Source organism: Melanostigma gelatinosum, assembly GCF_949748355.1.
Source record: "Melanostigma gelatinosum genome assembly, chromosome: 5".
NCBI lineage: Eukaryota > Metazoa > Chordata > Actinopteri > Perciformes > Zoarcidae > Melanostigma > Melanostigma gelatinosum.
The window spans coordinates 27,366,255-27,385,982 of NC_136638.1; the positions used below are offsets into that span (position 1 = coordinate 27,366,255).

A 19,728-nucleotide genomic window follows, 5' to 3' on the forward strand; every position below is an offset into this window, starting at 1 on the left:
GCTAGCTATCATAGCCCATTTAGTTAGCGTTAGCTTGTAAGTTAACGTTCAATTATGTTCGTCACGTGATTGAGCAAACACGTGACTGGAGCAGCGCGTATGTATCGTCACATGCTGCACGTGAAATATGGGTGCGATGAATATAATGATGAATATGACAATGAAGTCATTACATAGACTGTAACACATTAAGATAACAGCACATTATATATATATATATATTTATATATGTATGTATGTATGTATATACTTATTTATAAACATATATATTTATATCTATGCATGAATATATTTATTTATGTATATTTATATTAATTTATATTAATTTTTTTAATATCACCATTTATTGAGTCAAAGGTGTCTCTGTCTCTAACAGAAGCATGAGTTCGAGGTGGCGATGACGTGTGAGGGATGCTCCGGAGCTGTGACCAGAATCCTCAACAAACTGGAAGGTGAGACTGACGGCTGTCCTCCGTCTCACGCTGCTGCGTCCGCTACGACAAGAGCAACGATGGAGATCGTCAATATTTATATCGGTGTGCGTGTTGTGGCGTTTGCATTGGCCGTGCATGCTATCCACTTATACTGTGGTGCGTGCTCCCCTCAGAGCCCAACTACATCAGCGTTTAACACCTAAAATACAATAATACCTCCTTTGTGTCGTAAAAATTGTCTCTTGAAGCCAAAAGCACTTTAAAGTTGTCCTGGCAGTAAGTGTGAGGAGGCTCACCTTCTTACCCTGGCAAGAAGAAACACCTATAGACTGCACTTATTCAGTGACATTTATTGCTGTTCAAACACCTTATTTAAAGAAGTAAGTTCTGAATATTTACTGGAATACTCAGCGATCCTCATGCTTAAAAACCGGATGTACCAGTTCGTAGTTTCACTCTAGAAGCTGCCTTATCTTGGGCTTGTTCTGCTGAAATGCAGACAGATGCAAATGTAAAATAATATATTTTTACAGCCTTCCCACCAGCAAAACATCTAACACCAGTGTGCATCATGTGCTCCCCTGCTGCCTCGCTGTGTAATGTGAAACGAATGCCGCTGAAGCTCTCTCTGCTCTCAGAGAATCCAGTAGAAGCGAAAGCACAGTTTGAGAGCGTTTAAAGGCCGCTTGCGTCACACCTCATGACTTCTCTGTCTCTGAATGTTGGCCAACATGTCACCTGATGCAGAGGAACTCAAAGAAACACGTTTCATTTGGCTCGGCCGTCCTCTTCACTCTGCCGGATCTCAGCAATTCATGATGAGGTGAATTTGGTTTCCTTTGTTGGAGAACTGGAGAAATATAACTCGTCGCCCACTTTAGAGCCAAAGCGTCTTTTGGTGAGTCTTATTCGGTGTAAGCGCGCTGCACGCTGCTGCTTCCTGGAGTGAAACAAAGTGCCTCTGTTCTCTCAGATGTCAAGTTTGAGATCGACCTGCCGAAGAAGCTCGTCTGGATCGAGTCCGACAGAGACGTGGAGTTTCTCACGGACACGCTGAAGAAATGCGGGAAGGAGGTCAAGTACAACGGCACCAAGTGAAGGAGGATGTGCTTCACGGAGCAGGTGATTTATGATTATGATCTCCATGAACGAACTGTATATCTGTAGGGTTTAAGTGTTGTACTGGTATTAGACGTAATGTCCTTTAGAAATAGTTTTGTGTGAATCTGATGGCAATAAATATGTAAAGAAATGAGTTATTGATTTCTCTCAACAGCTGTAAATACAAACTGAGCGTATTAATCCTGCAAATCACAATCATTGTTTTACCATGATGTGATTTATTATGGATCCACAGACAGTCAGCTGACTTGCTGTATCTCTCTGTTTGTGTTTTCTTTAGGAAATCATGGCCGCTGATGCAAAATGAAGATTTATGCTGCAACTGAAGTTCTTTACCTGTCCGGATTTCTTCGTGTTTTTATGTTTTGTTAGTTGTGTTTATTATTATTGCCTCTGTGTCTACTGTTTGATTCCCTATTCTACAGCTTTACTAGTCAACACGTTGTTTCATTTATTATGGCTAAAAAAGAGCAAATTCCTGTTGAACCGAGTTAAGTTGGTGTTTGTCTGCATGTTTATCTGAATACCAAATGAGAGACTGAGCGGCTTTATGTTTCATCAGTAGACATGAATAAACATCACAGGCAGCTCAGTATGCAAACATGTAATGTGTAACACCAGATATGCACGTTTGCATATTCAAGTTCTCTCTGTGTCTCTGTGTCTCTCTCTCTGTGTCTGTCTCTCTCTGTGTCTCTGTCTCTCTGTGTCTCTCTCTCTGTGTCTCTCTCTCTGTGTCTCTGTGTCTCTCGTCCTGACTGAAAGTGTATAAAAGCCGAATGCTCGCTCGCTCTCACCTGCAGGAGTGAAGATGTTCAGGTTGCACAATAACTCGATGGTTTGACCACCAGGAGGCGCTGTGAGATCAGCATGTGCTGACTTTGATGAGAGCTTTTCATTGTTGTGTTTCATGCAGCCTCTTTCAGCTTCCCTGGAGAGCTCAATGACTTCTTTACTCGTACAGTTGGTAAGAATGATACATCTAGTGGAGCAGTTCATCATGCTGGTGATCCTCACAAGTCAAAAAAACATGGCTGCCTCTGCAGGATGGGGGGGGGGGGGGATCACTCCTGGAGGAGTTTAACGTTTTAAATCTTGTCAGACACGTCATCGGCTGCCAGCATTCACTAATGAAATGCTAATAACTCAAGTGTCACATAGAGCAGTGATGTGAACTTTGTGACCTGGATTCCTCCTAAAATGAGTGTTTTCATATCTGTTAAGTTATGAAGTCAAACTTTAATTGGGGGGAAAGATTCCAGCAGCACAGGAAACAGAAAACATGCATTACAAAGCACCCTGATACAAGGAAATATACATGAAATATATATGAAGGTATTCACGGGACAACATCCAATGTGATGTATTTCCAATCTCAATGATTTAATAAATGTTTGTGATTTCCACTACTTGTAAGTTTTCCATTCAGTACAACAACTGAACATTTGTATTTAAACTTCTGCCTGATGTACTTTTATTTCTTTGAATCTGCTGTTTGTGCAGAAGCTTGTGAAAGTTTGAGGTTGATTTCAGGAGCTCTCTTGGTGCATGGCGGTGTTCGGACGTGAGTAATTGGCTTTTTGTTTTCATTGGAGCTAACCAGTGCTATGCTAACTCTCTGTTGCACGAACACACTTAATCCCTGCAACGCTTTAAGCGCCCTGAACGCCTCAAGTTGAAGTAAATTGAGTTCAGTGTGGAAAAGCGGCAAAAGTCATCATGTTGTTATTTCACTGTGGTGACTGTCGCTATGTTTCCTTTTCTTTATCTTATGTTCTTGAGGAAACAGCCGGAGGGAGTTCAGTGCGGTCGTTGTGGTTCCGGGTGAGTTGTTTTCATTAATTCAAACAGACGAATGAACTATTCGGTGGCGTACAGTTCTTGGTTTGTGTTAAGCTAACGTTAGCACTCGTTCGCTGGTTGCTTTGTAATTATTTTACAGCTGGAGAATCCTTCAGGCGCTGCAGAGGGCAAAGAGTCCCTCGCTGGCCCCTCAGTCTGAACCAGCCACTGAGGGGAACAGAGGCTCATTGAGTACCACACGAACTCCAGATAACAGGGTTGTCAGTACAGTCACTGGATTCCTCATGTTACCCACCCACACACACACACACACACACACACACACACACACACACACACACACACACACACACACACACACACACACACACACACACACACACACACACACACACACACACACACACACACACACACACACACACACTGTCTCTTCACATAATCCACAGAAAGTCCAACTCCACTATGAAAACTAAAACGTTTAGTCGTGCATTCGCCTTGACACTCACCTGTAACTATATATATACATATACATGTATATATACATATATATATATATATATATATATCACACTTTTGTTGTGTATGTTGAAGTTTACTAAATGTCCTTTTGAGGATAAATTGTATCTGAGCTTGTTTCAAATCTGTGCACAATATATTTACATATCCTGAAGAAAAGTTAGTAAAATGTTTCATTTTTTACATTTGTCTTGTTATTTGGCCAAAGGTGGTGTCTGCATACGTATGGGTACCTTATGGTCCCGGGCTGTTTATCACAGGTGGTGACCTCTGACACCTGACCACATCCCATTCCAACACCTTCGGGATGAACCGGAGCGCCGGCTGTGAGGCGGACAGCAGATTGATGCCCATGATTTAGGAATCACGTGTTCAACTGTCATCGATCATGTTCAGATACGGAGATCATGATTGGATGGTCAGCTCTACTTTTGACTTGTATCAGTGTACAGCTGCATTAGGCTGAGCATATTAGCATATTACATTTTAAAAACTCCCTCACACTCACACACACACACACACACTCTGTCCTCAGCTGACCAGTGACTGCTAATATATGAGTCTGGGGGTGGGGGTGTAGTCAGGGCTGTCAGATCCTGTCCTGTGTGCCAAAACAAACACACCCATCACCAGGAGGTTGCAGCCAGTCGGGGAAAATGTGCAGTTTGAGTGAGAGTGAGAGAGTGACTCGTCAGAGCATTTCTGTTTAATGTCAAATTAGTTCAGAACTCGTGAAACTGGATCGTATTTAAAAGAGGACTTATAAGACGGACACTTTAAAGGGCGTTGTAGAGACGTTGTCTCCTTTAACGCGACACAGTGGAACTACACAGACGTAGTTTAACAGACAAAGCCGCTCGCGTGTGAACATGAACTCCTGCAGCTCCTGTGGTTCAGTGAGTCGGTGACTTCCTCAGCAACCACAACGGTACTGAGAGCACATCATGAGCTACACTGCAGGTTTCACAATGAGAGGACTAAACCGAAGCACCGCGGAGATGACAATATGACGGGAGAGATTTCTGGCATTGAGATGTTGAGATGTGGAGCATTTTTAAAGTTGCACAGGCTTTACAGCTCACTGCTACGTTAAATATTCATTATTTGGAGCACTCACCTCAGATGAAAGTTTCTAAAGAGAGGAAATGAAAGATTCACTTAATCTGGGAATCTTTTCTAAGCTTTTACGAGAAGGTAGTAGATTACAACCGATCAACACCTGAAAGAGTCGTAGATTCATTTGTTCTGTGGATTGACTAGTTGAGCAACTTCTGTCGATGCAGAGAACTCTGTGTTTGAAGCTTTCGGTCTAAAAGGACCTTAATGAGAGCATGCACGGTTCAGCTGGAATGACAGGTGTAAACAAACAAACACATCATGTCCCGGAGCCTCTACCTCCAAGGTGTCCACAGGTGTGCTGCATACAGTGATTGGGAGTGTTCTTAACGTCAATAATAAATGTGTTTATTGTATACTGATAATAAACTAACAGGGTGCGGTCAAACTAAAACACCGTCTTCATATGTTCCTTAATGTCCATTCATCACGCACACACACACACACACGTAAATAATAATAGCAATGAAGGTGTGGGCTGACAATAGGATTTACTGGCGTTAAATTAGATACGTCGTCGTCAACAACAACAACAACAACAACACTACTCGTGAGCCGTTATTAGCATGGAAACATAGCGGTTTGTTCAGCATCTTCACCATATCACAGCTAACCTAGGTTAGCCACCGTTAGCTCTTCGTTGTTCGTAAATGTGCCATATTTGTAACCGTGAACAAGCCGAACCCATAAAGCTCGTAACGAACAACAACCTACCTCGTGCTAGCGGTAAACCTCGTGCTAACGTCGCCGTTGGACCTCTGAATGTCCGCTGGTACTCATGCTGGTCGTGGTCGGGAACTAATTGAATGCTATAAACCGGAGAGTCAGCTGGGCTCTTTCTGTGCGTCCGCCGAGAGCTTGGTCACGTGACAAAGCCGCTGGCTGGCTGCCAGTATTCGACCGAGAGTACTGGTCACGTTTAACAACTTTAAAGCAGCGTCACTTTTTAAGTATCTTACAACTATATTTCTATAAAAAGCAGTATGTGTGTAAATGACTCTTAATATCTTTTGTTAGGACGGTTTTTATTTGCTATTTTTTAACGTTTTGGGTCCTTTATTTTGAAGTTATGCTGGCGTAACCGGAAGCTGATACGAACTCGTCAGAGAGCAGTAACTTGATTTAGGTTACTGTTAACATGTAGGTTATAAATCAATATAGAAGAATGTGATTGATGAACATGTTTCACCAAATCTTCATTCAAAATAACACTTTTATAGATAAATACATGTAAACGTCACATTGTGTCTCATCAGTGAGACGTGCATGTGATCCAAGTTGCTGCTGCTTCATTGAATCTTTCTGAACTGAGCTGATCTTCATCTCTTTAGATGGTTAGTGAGCATCATCTAGTGGACAGAGAGGAGAACTACATCACCTCACCTGTGATGTGTCTGATTGGCTCGCTGTGAGGACGTGTTCTAAAGGAAAGGAAGGACTCAGTGAACACTTGATTTGATTTAAGAAAGCATAACACACATTACAATAACCGTCTCCAACACTCAACAACACAACATGAGTCAGCTGCAGGTGAGGGAGAGGAATGAGGAAATACAAACACCTCTGATAGGCTGACATCTACCACCTGTTGGACAGGTTTTGACGTCTCACTGGTTTTATTTTAGACTTGGACTCTGAAGTGATGAGGGTGTGACGGCATCCTCAGATCAAATGGACACAGACACCAGGACTGACAGGAGGACATCAGCAGCTTCTTCTCTCCAGTGTTTCCTCCACACATGACGGTGCAACGTGTCTGTAAACTGACCTGAAGTGAGTTCAGCAGGTGAGAATCCTACCAGAGGAATCTGTACATGTTTGATCATCAGGATCACTTTGATCTCTTTGTGTTGTTTCTCTGTTTAACTGAGAATAGAACGATGTTTCTAAAGATAGATTTGTTATCTGCAGTAGAATTCCTCTCTGCGATAAAGAACAATGATTTATAGAAATATAATGTTCATGTTTCTCAAGTAGTTTCAACAGAAGTTTGTAATCTGAGTGTCTGAACTGGTCTGACAGGTTGGATCAAGCTGTGTTTTTTTTAAAGACTCTGAATGTTCACACCACAACCTGTCACAGGGTGTGGTGGAGGACTCAAAAGCAGGCCAGACAGAGTAGCGTGAAGCAGGTATTTAATGAAGAATTAAATCAACACAGGAAACTTACAGGACACAACAGGGGATCCACAGACAAGACAGGAGACGAGGGGGAAAATCCAGCAGAATGAGGCAGTCGGGAAACCCGGGAACAAGACGAGCCAAACGGGCGGGTAGACATGAAAATGATCTGGCAAAGAGTGACAGAGAGGCAGAGTTCATATAGTGTCTAGAACAGGTGAAGGGAGTTGTGCTGATGAGGAGGGAGTGGCTGACCGGTAGAGTGAGGAGGGTGTGGAGCTACACAAAGACACGGAACACAGAAGACAAAGCCTGATTGGGACACAACCAGCTTAACAACCCTGACACACACTTGGTTCCACTCGTGGAGACCTGTTTGCTCACTTCATGTCTCAACTGTCCCAGAGGACAGAACCCGTCCTAGAGGACCTGTGTGTGTGATGGTGTAGTAACAGTGGAAATGCTATAATAACCTGTAACATGAATGTAATAGACTGTAAATAAGTCACAGCATGTTAGCCGTCTTATGATCCTCCTGTTATACCTCAGAAAACATCCACAGGCCTGTAATTAATCCTCACATGTGCATTACGCAATCAAGCAACCTCCTTCATGCTCTCCTGAGAGAAACTCATTCCTATAAGCATCACTTCCTGTCACAGACCCTCTGCAGCACGCTCTATGTCAAACCCCTCTGGTGCTAACCACAACTATTTACTGACAGTCCCTCTGAACCTCTGCTACCTCCTGCTCCTGACTATCAGCCGGTTCATTTGGGACTTTTAAACATCACATCTCTAAATAATGACTCGTTTTTATCTCAGTTTTACTTCATTTGAACATCTTGATTTGATGGTAAACTCTAAAGATCCAGTGATCACTTTAATAATCTACAGACCGTCCAGGCCTAACAGTGTTGTTATCAGAGTTACTGTCCCATGTTACATCAGCTGCTGTCACTTATTGTCTGATGAACAGCAGGACAACCTGGACTACCTCTGAAACCACAGGCACCACTTTCTTCTGTCACTCATCAAGTGTGTTTCTGTCTCATTCCATTGATTGAACTAAACTAGCAAAAGCTTCAATGCGTTTTAATTCAGTGTTCTATGTCTCATCTTGAACTCTTCAGTATTTGTTGTAATTAAAATAAATAATCAGATGTGAGCATTCTGACTGTATCAAACACTTTAACTCTTTGAGCGCTGCAGCGCGGTGGTAAAGCCCCCTGAGGTGAACTTGTGCTCTGTGACTTTGAGCTCCATCATTTAAACAGACCGAACACGATGCACACTGCTGATCCATTGATCTGCATGTAGAGAGCGTGTCTGAGAGCTTCATGTCATGTCTTTACTGACACTGCTCCAGGATCAGATCCAACATCCAGAGTGTCTCCAGTGTCTCATGTGAGCTGCACTTTGTATCTGAAACAGGAGCACTGAGTTTGATCCGAGTCCTTCAGTTTGATGGTCTGTTGGTGATAACATGAGATGTTCACGTGTTTCTTCTGCTTCTTCATCGTCATGTGATCTTCTGCTTATTTGACGGCTTCAAACTGATTCTTTTGACTGTAAACTTTTAGAAGCTGCTGCTCAGAAATGTTACAACATGTAGGTTATAAATCAATATAGAAGAATGTGATTGAGGGACATGTTTCACCAAATCTTCATTCAAAATAACACTTTTATAGATAAATACATGTAAACGTCACATTGTGTCTCATCAGTGAGACGTGCATGTGATCCAAGTTGCTGCTGCTTCATTGAATCTTTCTGAACTGAGCTGGTCTTCATCTCTTTAGATGGTTAGTTAGCGTCATCTAGTGGACAGAGAGGAGAACTACATCAGCTCACCTGTGATGTGTCTGATTGGCTCGCTGTGAGGACGTGTTATAAAGGAAAGGAAGGACTCAGTGAACACTTGATTTGATTTAAGAAAGCATAACACACATTACAATAACCGTCTCCAACACTCAACAACACAACATGAGTCAGCTGCAGGTGAGGGAGAGGAATGAGGAAATACAAACACCTCTGATAGGCTGACATCTACCACCTGTTGGACAGGTTTTGACGCACTGTCCTCACATGTGCATTACGCAATCAATCAACCTCCTTCATGCTCTCCTTTAAGTGGCTGATTGTCAGTAAATATGTACAGCATGATCATTATTCTTTCATCACATGACTTTAAAATGTAAGAATAATAGTATTTTGAAACAATGTCTTTTGTATCTTGACAGAGAGGACAGATGGAGACACCTAAAGAGCTCTTGGACACTTTGGAGAAGTTAGGAGACGACCAGTTTAAAAAATTCAAGTGGACTTTGCAGAACCAAGAGTGCCTAGAAGACTTCCCAGCAATCCCAAAGAGTCGACTGGAGAATGCAGACCGGATGGACACAGTGGATCAGATGGTCAAGAAATACGGCAGAAACACTATGAAAGTGACCCGAATAGTTTTAGTGAAGATTGATGAGAATGATCTCGTGAAGAGTTTATCAAAAACCAAATCAGAACCCAAAGGTAAGTCATGGTATGAACACAAAGATCAAACTTACATCTCACAAAGACTTTAAACGTAAAACAGCGAGTTGCACTTTGGCTTTCAGAAGAAGCTACCAAACACACGTCCACCGGAGAAAATACATTGAAAACCTACCTATGTACAGGGATGGGTCAAATGCAGAGAAAAATTCCCCCTTAAAGGGATCAACATAGTATACATTATTATTATTATTATGAAGGCTGAAGACTTTCCTGTTTACTTTCCTGTGCTGTAACTGTAATCAGTGTATTTTATACCCGTTTTATGCTATTTTAGCTTGTTTTTATTTTGTCTCTTTAATGTATTTAAATATCTTTTTACAATGCCTCTTTTGCATTTTGGGCTTTTGATGTTTTATGTGAAGTGCTTTGAATTCTTGCTGAAATGATTGAAATAAATAAACTTGCCTTTCCTTACATGTACGGGTGCAACGGATCATAAAGCTCACGGTTCAGATCGGAGTCACGGATCTGATCAGCACAGCAGAAGAAAGGAGCAAATATAACGTTTAGAGATCCCTGATCACATTTATCTGCTGCAGATTACCGATCATAGATGATCCGTGTTGGCAGATACGTTTCTGTTGTTTTGTTATAGAAGCTGGTCTACAAGACTCCACCTCCAAAGAAATCTATTCAACCGCTCTGAAGTCAGAGTAAACATCAACATGTTTCAATTTGATCCTTTCACACGATTCAAATGATGAGGAAATACAGACTACATTTGAACACATCACGAACACATCATAACTTTACCTGAACAGAGCCTGAAGGCATCGTAATGTAACTGAATGGAACCTCCGTACGTTAGCCGTTAGCAGACAGAAAGCAGAAATGCTGATGTCCTGATTGTATATTTCTACGGATCAACAATGTTCCTTTACACCACTACTTACATGTAACACTACTGGGAACAATATGTGTAAATATATATATATATATATATATATATATATATATATATACATTCTATCCTTTTTCACACGGGAAGTGATTTACAAAGCAGAAATGTGAGAAATAGCTGGCTGTAGCAGTCCAACACAGACTTTTGAACTTTATAATATTTTCTTGGTTATCTTCCAGGTCCAAGAGCGGAAATTCAACAGAGAAATCCGGACAGGGTCCCGGCAGAGGACAGGGTCCCGGCAGAGGACAGGGTCCCGGCACAGGACAGGGTCCCGGCACAGGACAGGGTCCCGGCACAGGACAGGGTCCCGGCAGACCAGAAGCTGTTCTCAGTTCGGACTGAATTTGTCAACAGAGTGTCTGATTCTGTCCTGGATGAGCTGCTGGATAAACTTCTTCATCGCAGAGTGATTACTGACGCTGAAATGCAGTTGACCAGAACAAAACACAGAGCAGATAAAGCACGAGACGTGATCGACACGGTGAGAAGAAAGGGACCTGGAGCCTCCTCAGTTCTGATCGCTGCTCTCTGTGAGGTGGACCCGTGGCTTTACACAGAGCTGAACCGCAGCTGAAGATGAACCAAGAACTGTGGAGTGATGATGATGATGGTGGTGGTGATGGTGATGGTGGTGATGATGATGGTGATGATGGGGAATCTCTTCAACAGTTGTCTCACATGACTAATTGTAATTTTTAACGGTGCACAACACGAGGCAGCGGTTCCCACAGGGTTTGGTGGGACTGTGGAAGAAAAGTTTGTACGTTTTCAAAGTAAAATGCATCAATCTGGTGAACTTTGAGAGCAAAGATAAGACACTGGATCTATGAAGAGCTCTGTGCTCTTGTTCCATCAGTGGTGTAATGTAACTAAGTACATGTAGTGTTTCAGGATGTCATGTTTTTGGGAGTTGAAATAAACGGTGACAGTGGTGTGCAGCCACAAAGAGAAGTTTGCTGCACTTGTTTATTCCGGCGCTCCTACATTGGTGACCCTGAGTCTACTGGACGTTTCCAGAGACGAACATGACGCACTTTAGCTCAAGCTGCCGGAGTTTTGGAAGACGCAAGCGTCCGTCTGGTTTGCTGAAACTGAAGCACAGTTCTCTCTCAGAGACGTTACCGCGGATGCTACGACATACTATCATGTGGTAGCTAATGGATACAACGCTAGCTCTCCTACACAGTAAACCCCCGGTGTTACATATGCAGAGTCAAAGTCCATGGACTATTTCAGAGTTATTTCAACAACAGCTTGAGTAAGATGCCCCCTAGTGGTGGTGGACATGTACATAGTGAAACAGGTGGTGTCAGAAGTACTCTGAGAAGCCCCGCCCACCTCCTCACCTCATTTCTGACCCATCTGGATTTTTCACGCCGCCATTTTCTAACCGTCTTTTAGTCGCCTATTGAAACAAGTATTTGGCATTTCAACAGTTTAGAATAGTGTTGAGGAGGAAACTCGGGTGAACAGACTGAGATCGAGGTGTTTAGGTCAATTCAAGCAATAACATTTATTTGTAACAGAAGTATTATGTGCAGCAGTTCAACGTGCACGGACCTCAGAAAATCTGCTCTGTAGGAGCAAATGAAACTAAAAAGGCGCTTAGACAGAGTGCGCATGCGTTTGTATAGGTTCTCCTTATGGAAGCCTATTGGTTAAAGCAAAGTTGCAGGCGGAGCTGTGTTTAGCTGATCAGCGGCCTGGTTGAAGCACTTGGCATCTCCACCCACACTGGCTCACGATGGATCCTCCTTCGCTGCGTCATCAGTGTGAATGCATGTTGTTAACACTCGAGGTGCCGAAAGGGTGCAGTTCTAAGCTATTTCACAAGTCTCTGTGTGAATAGATAAGAGAGCTCTTCTCCTACTCTAAGATGGCGGTTTCTGCCCTAATCTGGTGGTTTAAGTAGGTGTTTCTTTTCAGGGCCACAGTATCTGTTTCTATCGTGCGAGCAGGCGCCGGAATGCCCTGCAAGTATTTGACCTACTTACATGTGACCTCACAACTCCGCAATATAACCATACAAGTATAGCGCATATTATTTACATAATTTATTATTACAATAGCTTCATGTTGTTGGTTCTTCATATTCCAGCTGTCTTTGCATTTTAAAATGCTGGAGTACAAAAGGCTAACATGACCGAGTTGGTGACGAGCTTATGTGTGAGGTCAACCGGGCTGCTAACCATCACATATGACGCGGCTTTGTTTCAGTTCCATTTGTAATGCACATTATTTAATGGAGACGTTCTTTGTCATGTGAAGCTCATGCTGCTCATTAGATAAGGGACACATCAGTGGGGACTGTGCGTAACGTTTTCATCTCCCTCTCGCTTCTCTAATCACGGCTACAATCTGTCTCCACGGCAACATCTCGTGAGCAGTCCCAACCGTCATCCCTTGATTCCTCAGACTCGCAGGATACAGCCATCATTCCAGAAAGCCCTTCTGTGAAACACCAGAGGCTGCATACAGAGGCTAAGCACGTGAGCGTTGACTCTGTAAATAAAATATATTCATGCACTGTTAAATAATATGCGCTATACTTGTAAAGCTTATATTGCGGAGTTGTGAGGTCACTGTAAGTAGGTCAAAAACGCCGAATGGTTTCCAAGCCTTTGCAATTTTATGTTTAGCTTCAAGAAGACAAAATATGACCATAATAATAATAATAATAACTTTAATTTATATAGCGCCTTTCAGGGGACCCAAGGCCGCTTTACAAGAGTGACAAAAACAGTTTAGACAGACAGCCAGACAAACAAAACAAGTAAACTAGGGGCCGAAAGCCTTGGCGAACAGATCTTCTTTTTGCTGCTGTTAAGTGTACAGTTTACTGGGAAACACCCAAAAAGACAGAGTTTTGGATTTAATGGAAGTTGTTCGTTAATACAGTTAGATACAGTTGTAAGAATCTCTTTCCAGAAATCCTTAATGAGGGTGCATTCCCAAAGGCAATGAGACGAGCTACCTTTATGAAGGCCACATTTAACACAAGCATCCGGTGTATTGGGGTACATGCGATGCAGTAACTCTGGAGTAATGTATGTTCTCATCACCCATTTATACTGGAGAAGTTTGAACCTTGAGTTGATTGTTGGGACTTGGGATACATATGTCCTGCCACTCTTCTTCAGTGATTTCTTCATGTAGGTCTGAACACCATGCTAGCCTTCTGTCATCGGAGGATTCTTTTGCTGCAGCGATGATCGTCTGATAGAACTCTGAGATCAGTCCAGCTGGTCCATAATGGTTTAGAGCGATATTTTCTAAAGAAGTTAGAGAGGGGAGATTTACAGAGTTCTGTGTCTTTATTATGAAGCATCTTATCTTTAGATACTTGAAAAAATGTTTTGTATCGATGCTAAACTTTTGCTTGGTGTCATTAAAACTTAAGAGTAAGAGTATCACAATCATATGAATCTGAAATCTTTCCGATACCTCTGTCTGCCCATAACTTAAACCAGAGTCGTTAGTACCTGCCGTAAAGTTTCTGTTCCCCCAAATAGGTGAGTATTGGGATAGAGGAGTTTTTCCCCAAGATAACTTAACGCCTCATGCCAAACTGTCAGCGTATTTTTAACAAAGGGGTTTGCAGTGTGTCTCTTCAAAGTGGCTGTTTGTTGAGTAGAGGTAGAGATAGAAGGGGATTTTGGAAGTTGTGCTTTCCTCCATCCTTATCCAGTGCAGCGTTGACTGGTGTTCAAACTGATGTGAAGCGGCTCGTAGTTGGGCAGCCCAATAGTGTCCCTGGAGGTAAGGGAGTTTTAACCCACCTCTGTCATATGGTAAGTATAACAGCGTCATGCGCAGTCTTGAGCGTCTATCGTTCCAAATGAAATTACAAAAAAGCCGTTTCATTTTAATAAAGAAATTAGGAGGAGCAAGTGGGATGTTTTGAAAAAGGTATAGGAATTTAGGAAGAATATTCATCTTCAGAATATTGATACGCCCAATCATGGAGATTGGCAAAGATTTCCATCTGTTAATAGATTAAACTGCTGACTCAGTCACAGGGTTATAGTTAGTAGGTGCCATGGATCCTATTGTAGGCGTGATTTTAACACGAGGTATGTGAAGCTGTCCACAATGTTCCTAAATGGAGAATTTAGTGGTGGAGTTAATCGCTCAGATCTTTTCTAAAATAGGATTGTAGACTTAGATGCATTAACCTTATAACCTGAGAAACTACCATATGTTCCTATTAAACTTAGTAAAGAAGGTAGATTGTTTCAAGTCTGTCAGAAAGAGCACTATATCATCAGCAAATAGTCCTATTTTATTCTCCATATCATTAATTGTGACACCAGTTATCTCACTATTGCCTCTAATTGCAATTGCTAGAGGTTCGATGGCCAGGACAAAAAGAAGAGGAGACAAGGGACACCCTTGTCTTGCATCTCTCTGACTTTATTTGACATTGTACTGTTAGAACATCATGTTTCGGTGATCGACGCTTCCCTTTTGACGTAGGACGGGCACGCGCAATCATCCTCTGGTCTCGAATTAACGAGACTGTTTGAGAGCGGATCAGCCTTGGAGAAACCGAGACAGCCTGACATCAATCATCGGGTTCATTTCAGCTGGCTTACAGGACATTTGATCGATTTAGTTATTATAAATATTAGTCGAAAATAATACACGCCTGTTCCCTTTCTGTGCTTCATGTAAAGCACAGAGCGGTGTTGTGTTGCGTGTGCAATGACAGTGATAGTTATGTGCTCTGGATACATCAGATTATCATCTGCACAATAATAATAATAATTATTATTCTCTGAGGTGAATCCTGACGTGTGGAGCAATGAGACGTTCTTCAGCTGGAGACCCAGAACATGACCTCAGCTCCTGCTGCTGACTCAGTGTCTGAGCAGCAGAGGGCGCTGACATCAACATCAACACGGTGGAGGACTCCGGCTGCATGGCCGCTCCGCCTCTGGAGCAAAACATGTTGTTCACCGATGGCGTCATGCTGTGAGGGGGAGGGGGGGTATTTATAGGCTGATAATGAGCATGTGTCCTTCAAGACCACGTTGTCCACACTCACAAACACAAGAGGCCAAAAGAAAGAAACTCTGCAGAGGTTTGGAAAAACAGAAAATGAGTTTATTAAGACAACAGAAAACAAGTGATAAGGCCTGAATACTCAGGAACACGATCAGATGCTTCGGTACGAAGCAGGCGTGGTGACTTCTTTACACAGAGAAGAAACAAATACAAAAACTAATCACAACTCCTCAGTCTAATGATCAGAGGGCCCGGCTCGGGTTTCCTGTGGGTGTCAGTGGCAGCAGCGGGTCCAGTCAGACGGGAACCCAGAGAGCTTGTGGCAGTTAGGGAGTGATCGAGTGAAGATAAACCGTCATCACTTCCTGAAGCAGAAAACAAACAACACGGAAGACGTGAAAAACAAGCAGTTCATAACATAGATATAGAATATTGTTACTCTTCACTGATATTTATATGCACGGTGTATTGATAGTATTAGAGATCAGATTTATTCAAATATGTGATGTTTGATCATTCACATAGCAGGGGTGTGTTCTGTGTGTTTTACTTCTGTTTTCTGTCTGGTTGAGTACGAATGTCATTCATAAATCAATGTTACTGCAGTTTAAGGGCCGTGCAGGTGCCTGGAGATAATAATAGTTAGTTTCCCTCTGCGCTGTTAATGTTCTCTGTGTTTGACTCAGAACAGAATCACTTCAAACTTCCAATGTTAGAGAACACAACAGATTGAGGATCAATCAAACGATTTGTCTTTTTTTACAAGCATTTTGATTTCAGTATATTATTTACGCTCACTTGAAGTGTTCTTGTGTCTTTGTTGAAAAAGAGTTGATGTGTTAAATGTGACATGGGAACTACTTTACAGAATACATTCTGACGTAGAACATTTAATTCACATGTTTCTGCTGACGGTGTCTTCCTGGATTTACATTTAGATTTTCTTTGTGTCCAGACAGAATGTAACATGATTCTAGCTGAGGTGAAGGAACAATTAAAACTTTGTTCTAAAGCATTCTCACGCGTTCTCTAGCGTTCTCTGGCATTCCCACGCGTTCTAAAGCGCTCTCAAGCGTTCTCAAGCATTCTCAAGCGTTCCCACTCACTCTCAAGCGTTCTCAAGCATTCTCAATCGTTCTCAAGCATTCTCAATCGTTCTCAAGCGTTCTTAAGCATTCTCAATCGTTCTCAAGCGTTCCCACTCACTCTCAAGCGTTCTCAATCGTTCTCAAGCGTTCTCAATCGTTCTCAAGCGTTCCCACTCACTCTCAAGCGTTCTCAAGCGTTCTCAAGCGTTCCCACTCACTCTCAAGCGTTCTCAATCGTTCTCAAGCGTTCTCAATCGTTCTCAAGCGTTCCCACTCACTCTCAAGCGTTCTCAATCGTTCTCAAGCATTCCCACTCACTCTCAAGCGTTCTCAATCGTTCTCAAGCATTTTCAAGCGTTCTCAATCATTCTCAAGCATTCTCAAGAGTTCCCACTCACTCTCAAGCGTTCTCAAGCGTTCTCAAGCGTTCTCACCCGGATGTTGTGACGTAGAAGGATGTCACAACATGGAGTTTAAAGGTCAGACAGTCACAGACTGTTTTTTAGACACAACATGTGAGCGGCCCTTTATTGAATCACAACCTTCCAGCGAGAAGGTTTTTAGTTGCTGCCCTGGACCAAGGTGTTCCTGTTAATGTGTCCATGCCCTGTGCAGTGTGTCAACCATCAGCACATCTTGAATAAGGAAGCCAAGAAATAAAATGACACACACTGTCCAACAGCCTCCAGTCCAACAGCCTCCTGTCCAACAGCCTCCTGTCCAACAGCCTCCAGTCCAACAGCCTCCTGTCCAACAGCCTCCAGTCCAACAGCCTCCAGTCCAACAGCATCCAGTCCAACAGCATCCAGTCCAACAGCCTCCAGTCCAACAGCCTCCTGTCCAACAGCCTCCAGTCCAACAGCATCCAGTCCAACAGCCTCCTGTCCAACAGCCTCCAGTCCAACAGCCTCCAGTCCAACAGCCTCCTGTCCAACAGCCTCCTGTCCAACAGCCTCCAGTCCAACAGCAGCCAGTCCAACAGCCTCCTGTCCAACAGCCTCCAGTCCAACAGCCTCCAGTCCAACAGCATCCAGTCCAACAGCCTCCAGTCCAACAGCCTCCAGTCCAACAGCCTCCAGTCCAACAGCCTCCTGTCCAACAGCCTCCTGTCCAACAGCCTCCTGTCCAACAGCCTCCAGTCCAACAGCCTCCTGCCCAACAGCCTCCAGTCCAACAGCCTCCAGTCCAACAGCCTCCTGTCCAACAGCCTCCTGTCCAACAGCCTCCAGTCCAACAGCCTCCAGTCCAACAGCCTCCAGTCCAACAGCATCCAGTCCAACATCCTCCAGTCCAACAGCCTCCAGTCCAAAAGCCTCCAGTCCAACAGCCTCCTGTCCAACAGCCTCCAGTCCAACAGCCTCCAGTCCAACAGCCTCCAGTCCAACAGCATCCAGTCCAACAGCCTCCAGTCCAACAGCCTCCTGTCCAACAGCCTCTAGTCGAACAGCCTCCTGTCTTCATGTTTCATCAATAACTCTATTTGATTTATCTACGTATAGATCCATAAAGTGATACATTTTCTGGTAAGTTTTAGGAAAATAACGATTAAAGTAATATTTAAATAAAACCATTTCTGATACTAACTTTTTTCAAAACATTTAACTTCCTACTCTACAGAAAATGGGGTAATGATCACTTCCAACAGTAGAATGCTTCCATACCTCCCACACAAATACCTGCAATGACCGTGATGCCATTGTCAGGTCTAAACTTGACTCATTACCTGACTTGTAATTCATTCTTGTGAACCTCCCATCATTTAAACATACAAGTTCCAAGGAGTCCATCACCTCCTCTCCTATCAATCCATTCCTATGAGTCTGATCCACTCCCCAGAGAGTGCTATGTGCATTCAAATCACCACACCAAATGACCCTTCTTCTGTCTGCTCCCTTTATTGCCTCTCATGCTTCTAATTCCAATCGTTGACACAGATTGTAGAAATTCACCTCTAACCACACTTCAACAACTACATATTCCAGGTCTTTCCCTTTTTCTGTTTCTCTGTAATGAATTCCTTTCCTAACAAAGGTAGCACATCCTCCCCATTACCCCGTTCTCTATCCCTTCTTATGCACACACATCCCTGAATCACTAAATCTGAGTTTAGTTTAAGCCATGTCTCTTCAACACATATTATATCTGGTTTATATTCTAACCCATGAAGAAAAGCTTTCAATTCTTGGCCATTTGCCAACAGACTGCTTGCATTCCACTGCAGAATTAACATCACGACTAGTCCTGTGAACGTGTTTCTTTCTTTAACTGTTCCTGTTTTTTAAGCTCTTCCTGAACAGCCATCCCAGTTATCCCATGAATATTTAGATATCTTGCTGCACTCTTTAATGTTGTTTCAATCTTCTCAGATCTCCCTTTTGCTTGGAATGTGCAGTTAAATACTTCAGCCATGAAATACACAAAGCTCTCCTTATTTACTATCAATATATTCCCATCTCCCCTTTGACTCTTTGTCACAAGTTGTTCATTTGACTGTTGAGACGGTTCCTTCCTTGATATATCTCCCCCCCCCCTCCACTCTACTCTCCCTCTGAACCATCTTTGCTGCTTCTGCATATGATATGTTCATTTTCACTTTCAGCTGCTGCACTTCCACTGCCTTCTTTCTCACTTCACACCCACCATAGGCCGCACCATGTGCACCTCCGCAATTTGCACATTTGAGCTCTGTCCCGTCCTCACATTTCCCATACTCATGTTCCCCTCCACATTTTCCACACTTTTGTTTCCCTTTGCACGCTGCTGCAATATGTCCATATTTTTGCCATTTGAAACACCTCAAAGGTGGACATAAGCTCTTACATTATAACTCATATATCCCACAGTGACTATCAGGCAAGTCTTAGAAATCCATCAACACTGACAAACTCTCAACCCTTTCTCCTCCTCTTCTTGCTTGCAGATGTTTAATCCCCATCATTTTTCCACCTCTTATACTGTATCTCAACTCCTCCACTGGGATACCATATACAACGCCTCTCACAAAGGGCCCATCACTTGTCTTCTTAGCGTTCCAACCACCATGGTGCACACTTTTTCAGCTTCATT

At 42.9% G+C, this 19,728-nt stretch overlaps 1 protein-coding gene and 1 long non-coding RNA gene across 3 annotated transcripts; both read left to right on the forward strand.

Moving 5' to 3' along the window:
* The first annotated feature begins 3,205 nt into the window (after window positions 1-3,205).
* LOC306777517 lies at window positions 3,206-3,786 on the forward strand. The gene is made up of 2 exons (XR_013771998.1): window positions 3,206-3,380; window positions 3,499-3,786. It is a non-coding gene; the product is annotated as an uncharacterized lncRNA (long non-coding RNA).
* Window positions 3,787-6,644: 2,858 nt separating this feature from the next.
* LOC306777513 (apoptosis-associated speck-like protein containing a CARD) lies at window positions 6,645-11,384 on the forward strand. Of its 2 annotated transcripts, none has more exons than XM_079268668.1 (3): window positions 6,645-6,767; window positions 9,357-9,639; window positions 10,744-11,384. In XM_079268668.1, exons 2-3 carry the CDS (start codon window positions 9,366-9,368, stop codon window positions 11,139-11,141), a joined length of 672 nt encoding a protein of 223 aa, XP_079124794.1. In that variant the 5' UTR covers window positions 6,645-6,767; window positions 9,357-9,365; the 3' UTR covers window positions 11,142-11,384. The 2 variants fall into 2 exon arrangements, with proteins under 2 accessions (XP_079124794.1, XP_079124793.1); XM_079268667.1 differs by having other exon boundaries at window positions 6,673-6,780.
* The last annotated feature ends 8,344 nt before the right edge of the window (window positions 11,385-19,728 follow it).

Excerpts from the sequence above, each read along its gene's own strand:
- LOC306777513 (XM_079268668.1), top strand. The coding sequence starts at position 9,366 with ATGGAGACACCTAAAGAGCTCTTGGACACTTTGGAGAAGTTAGGAGAC. Across the intron at positions 9,640-10,743 it reads AACCAAATCAGAACCCAAAG|GTCCAAGAGCGGAAATTCAA; the intron begins GTAAGTCATGGT and ends GTTATCTTCCAG.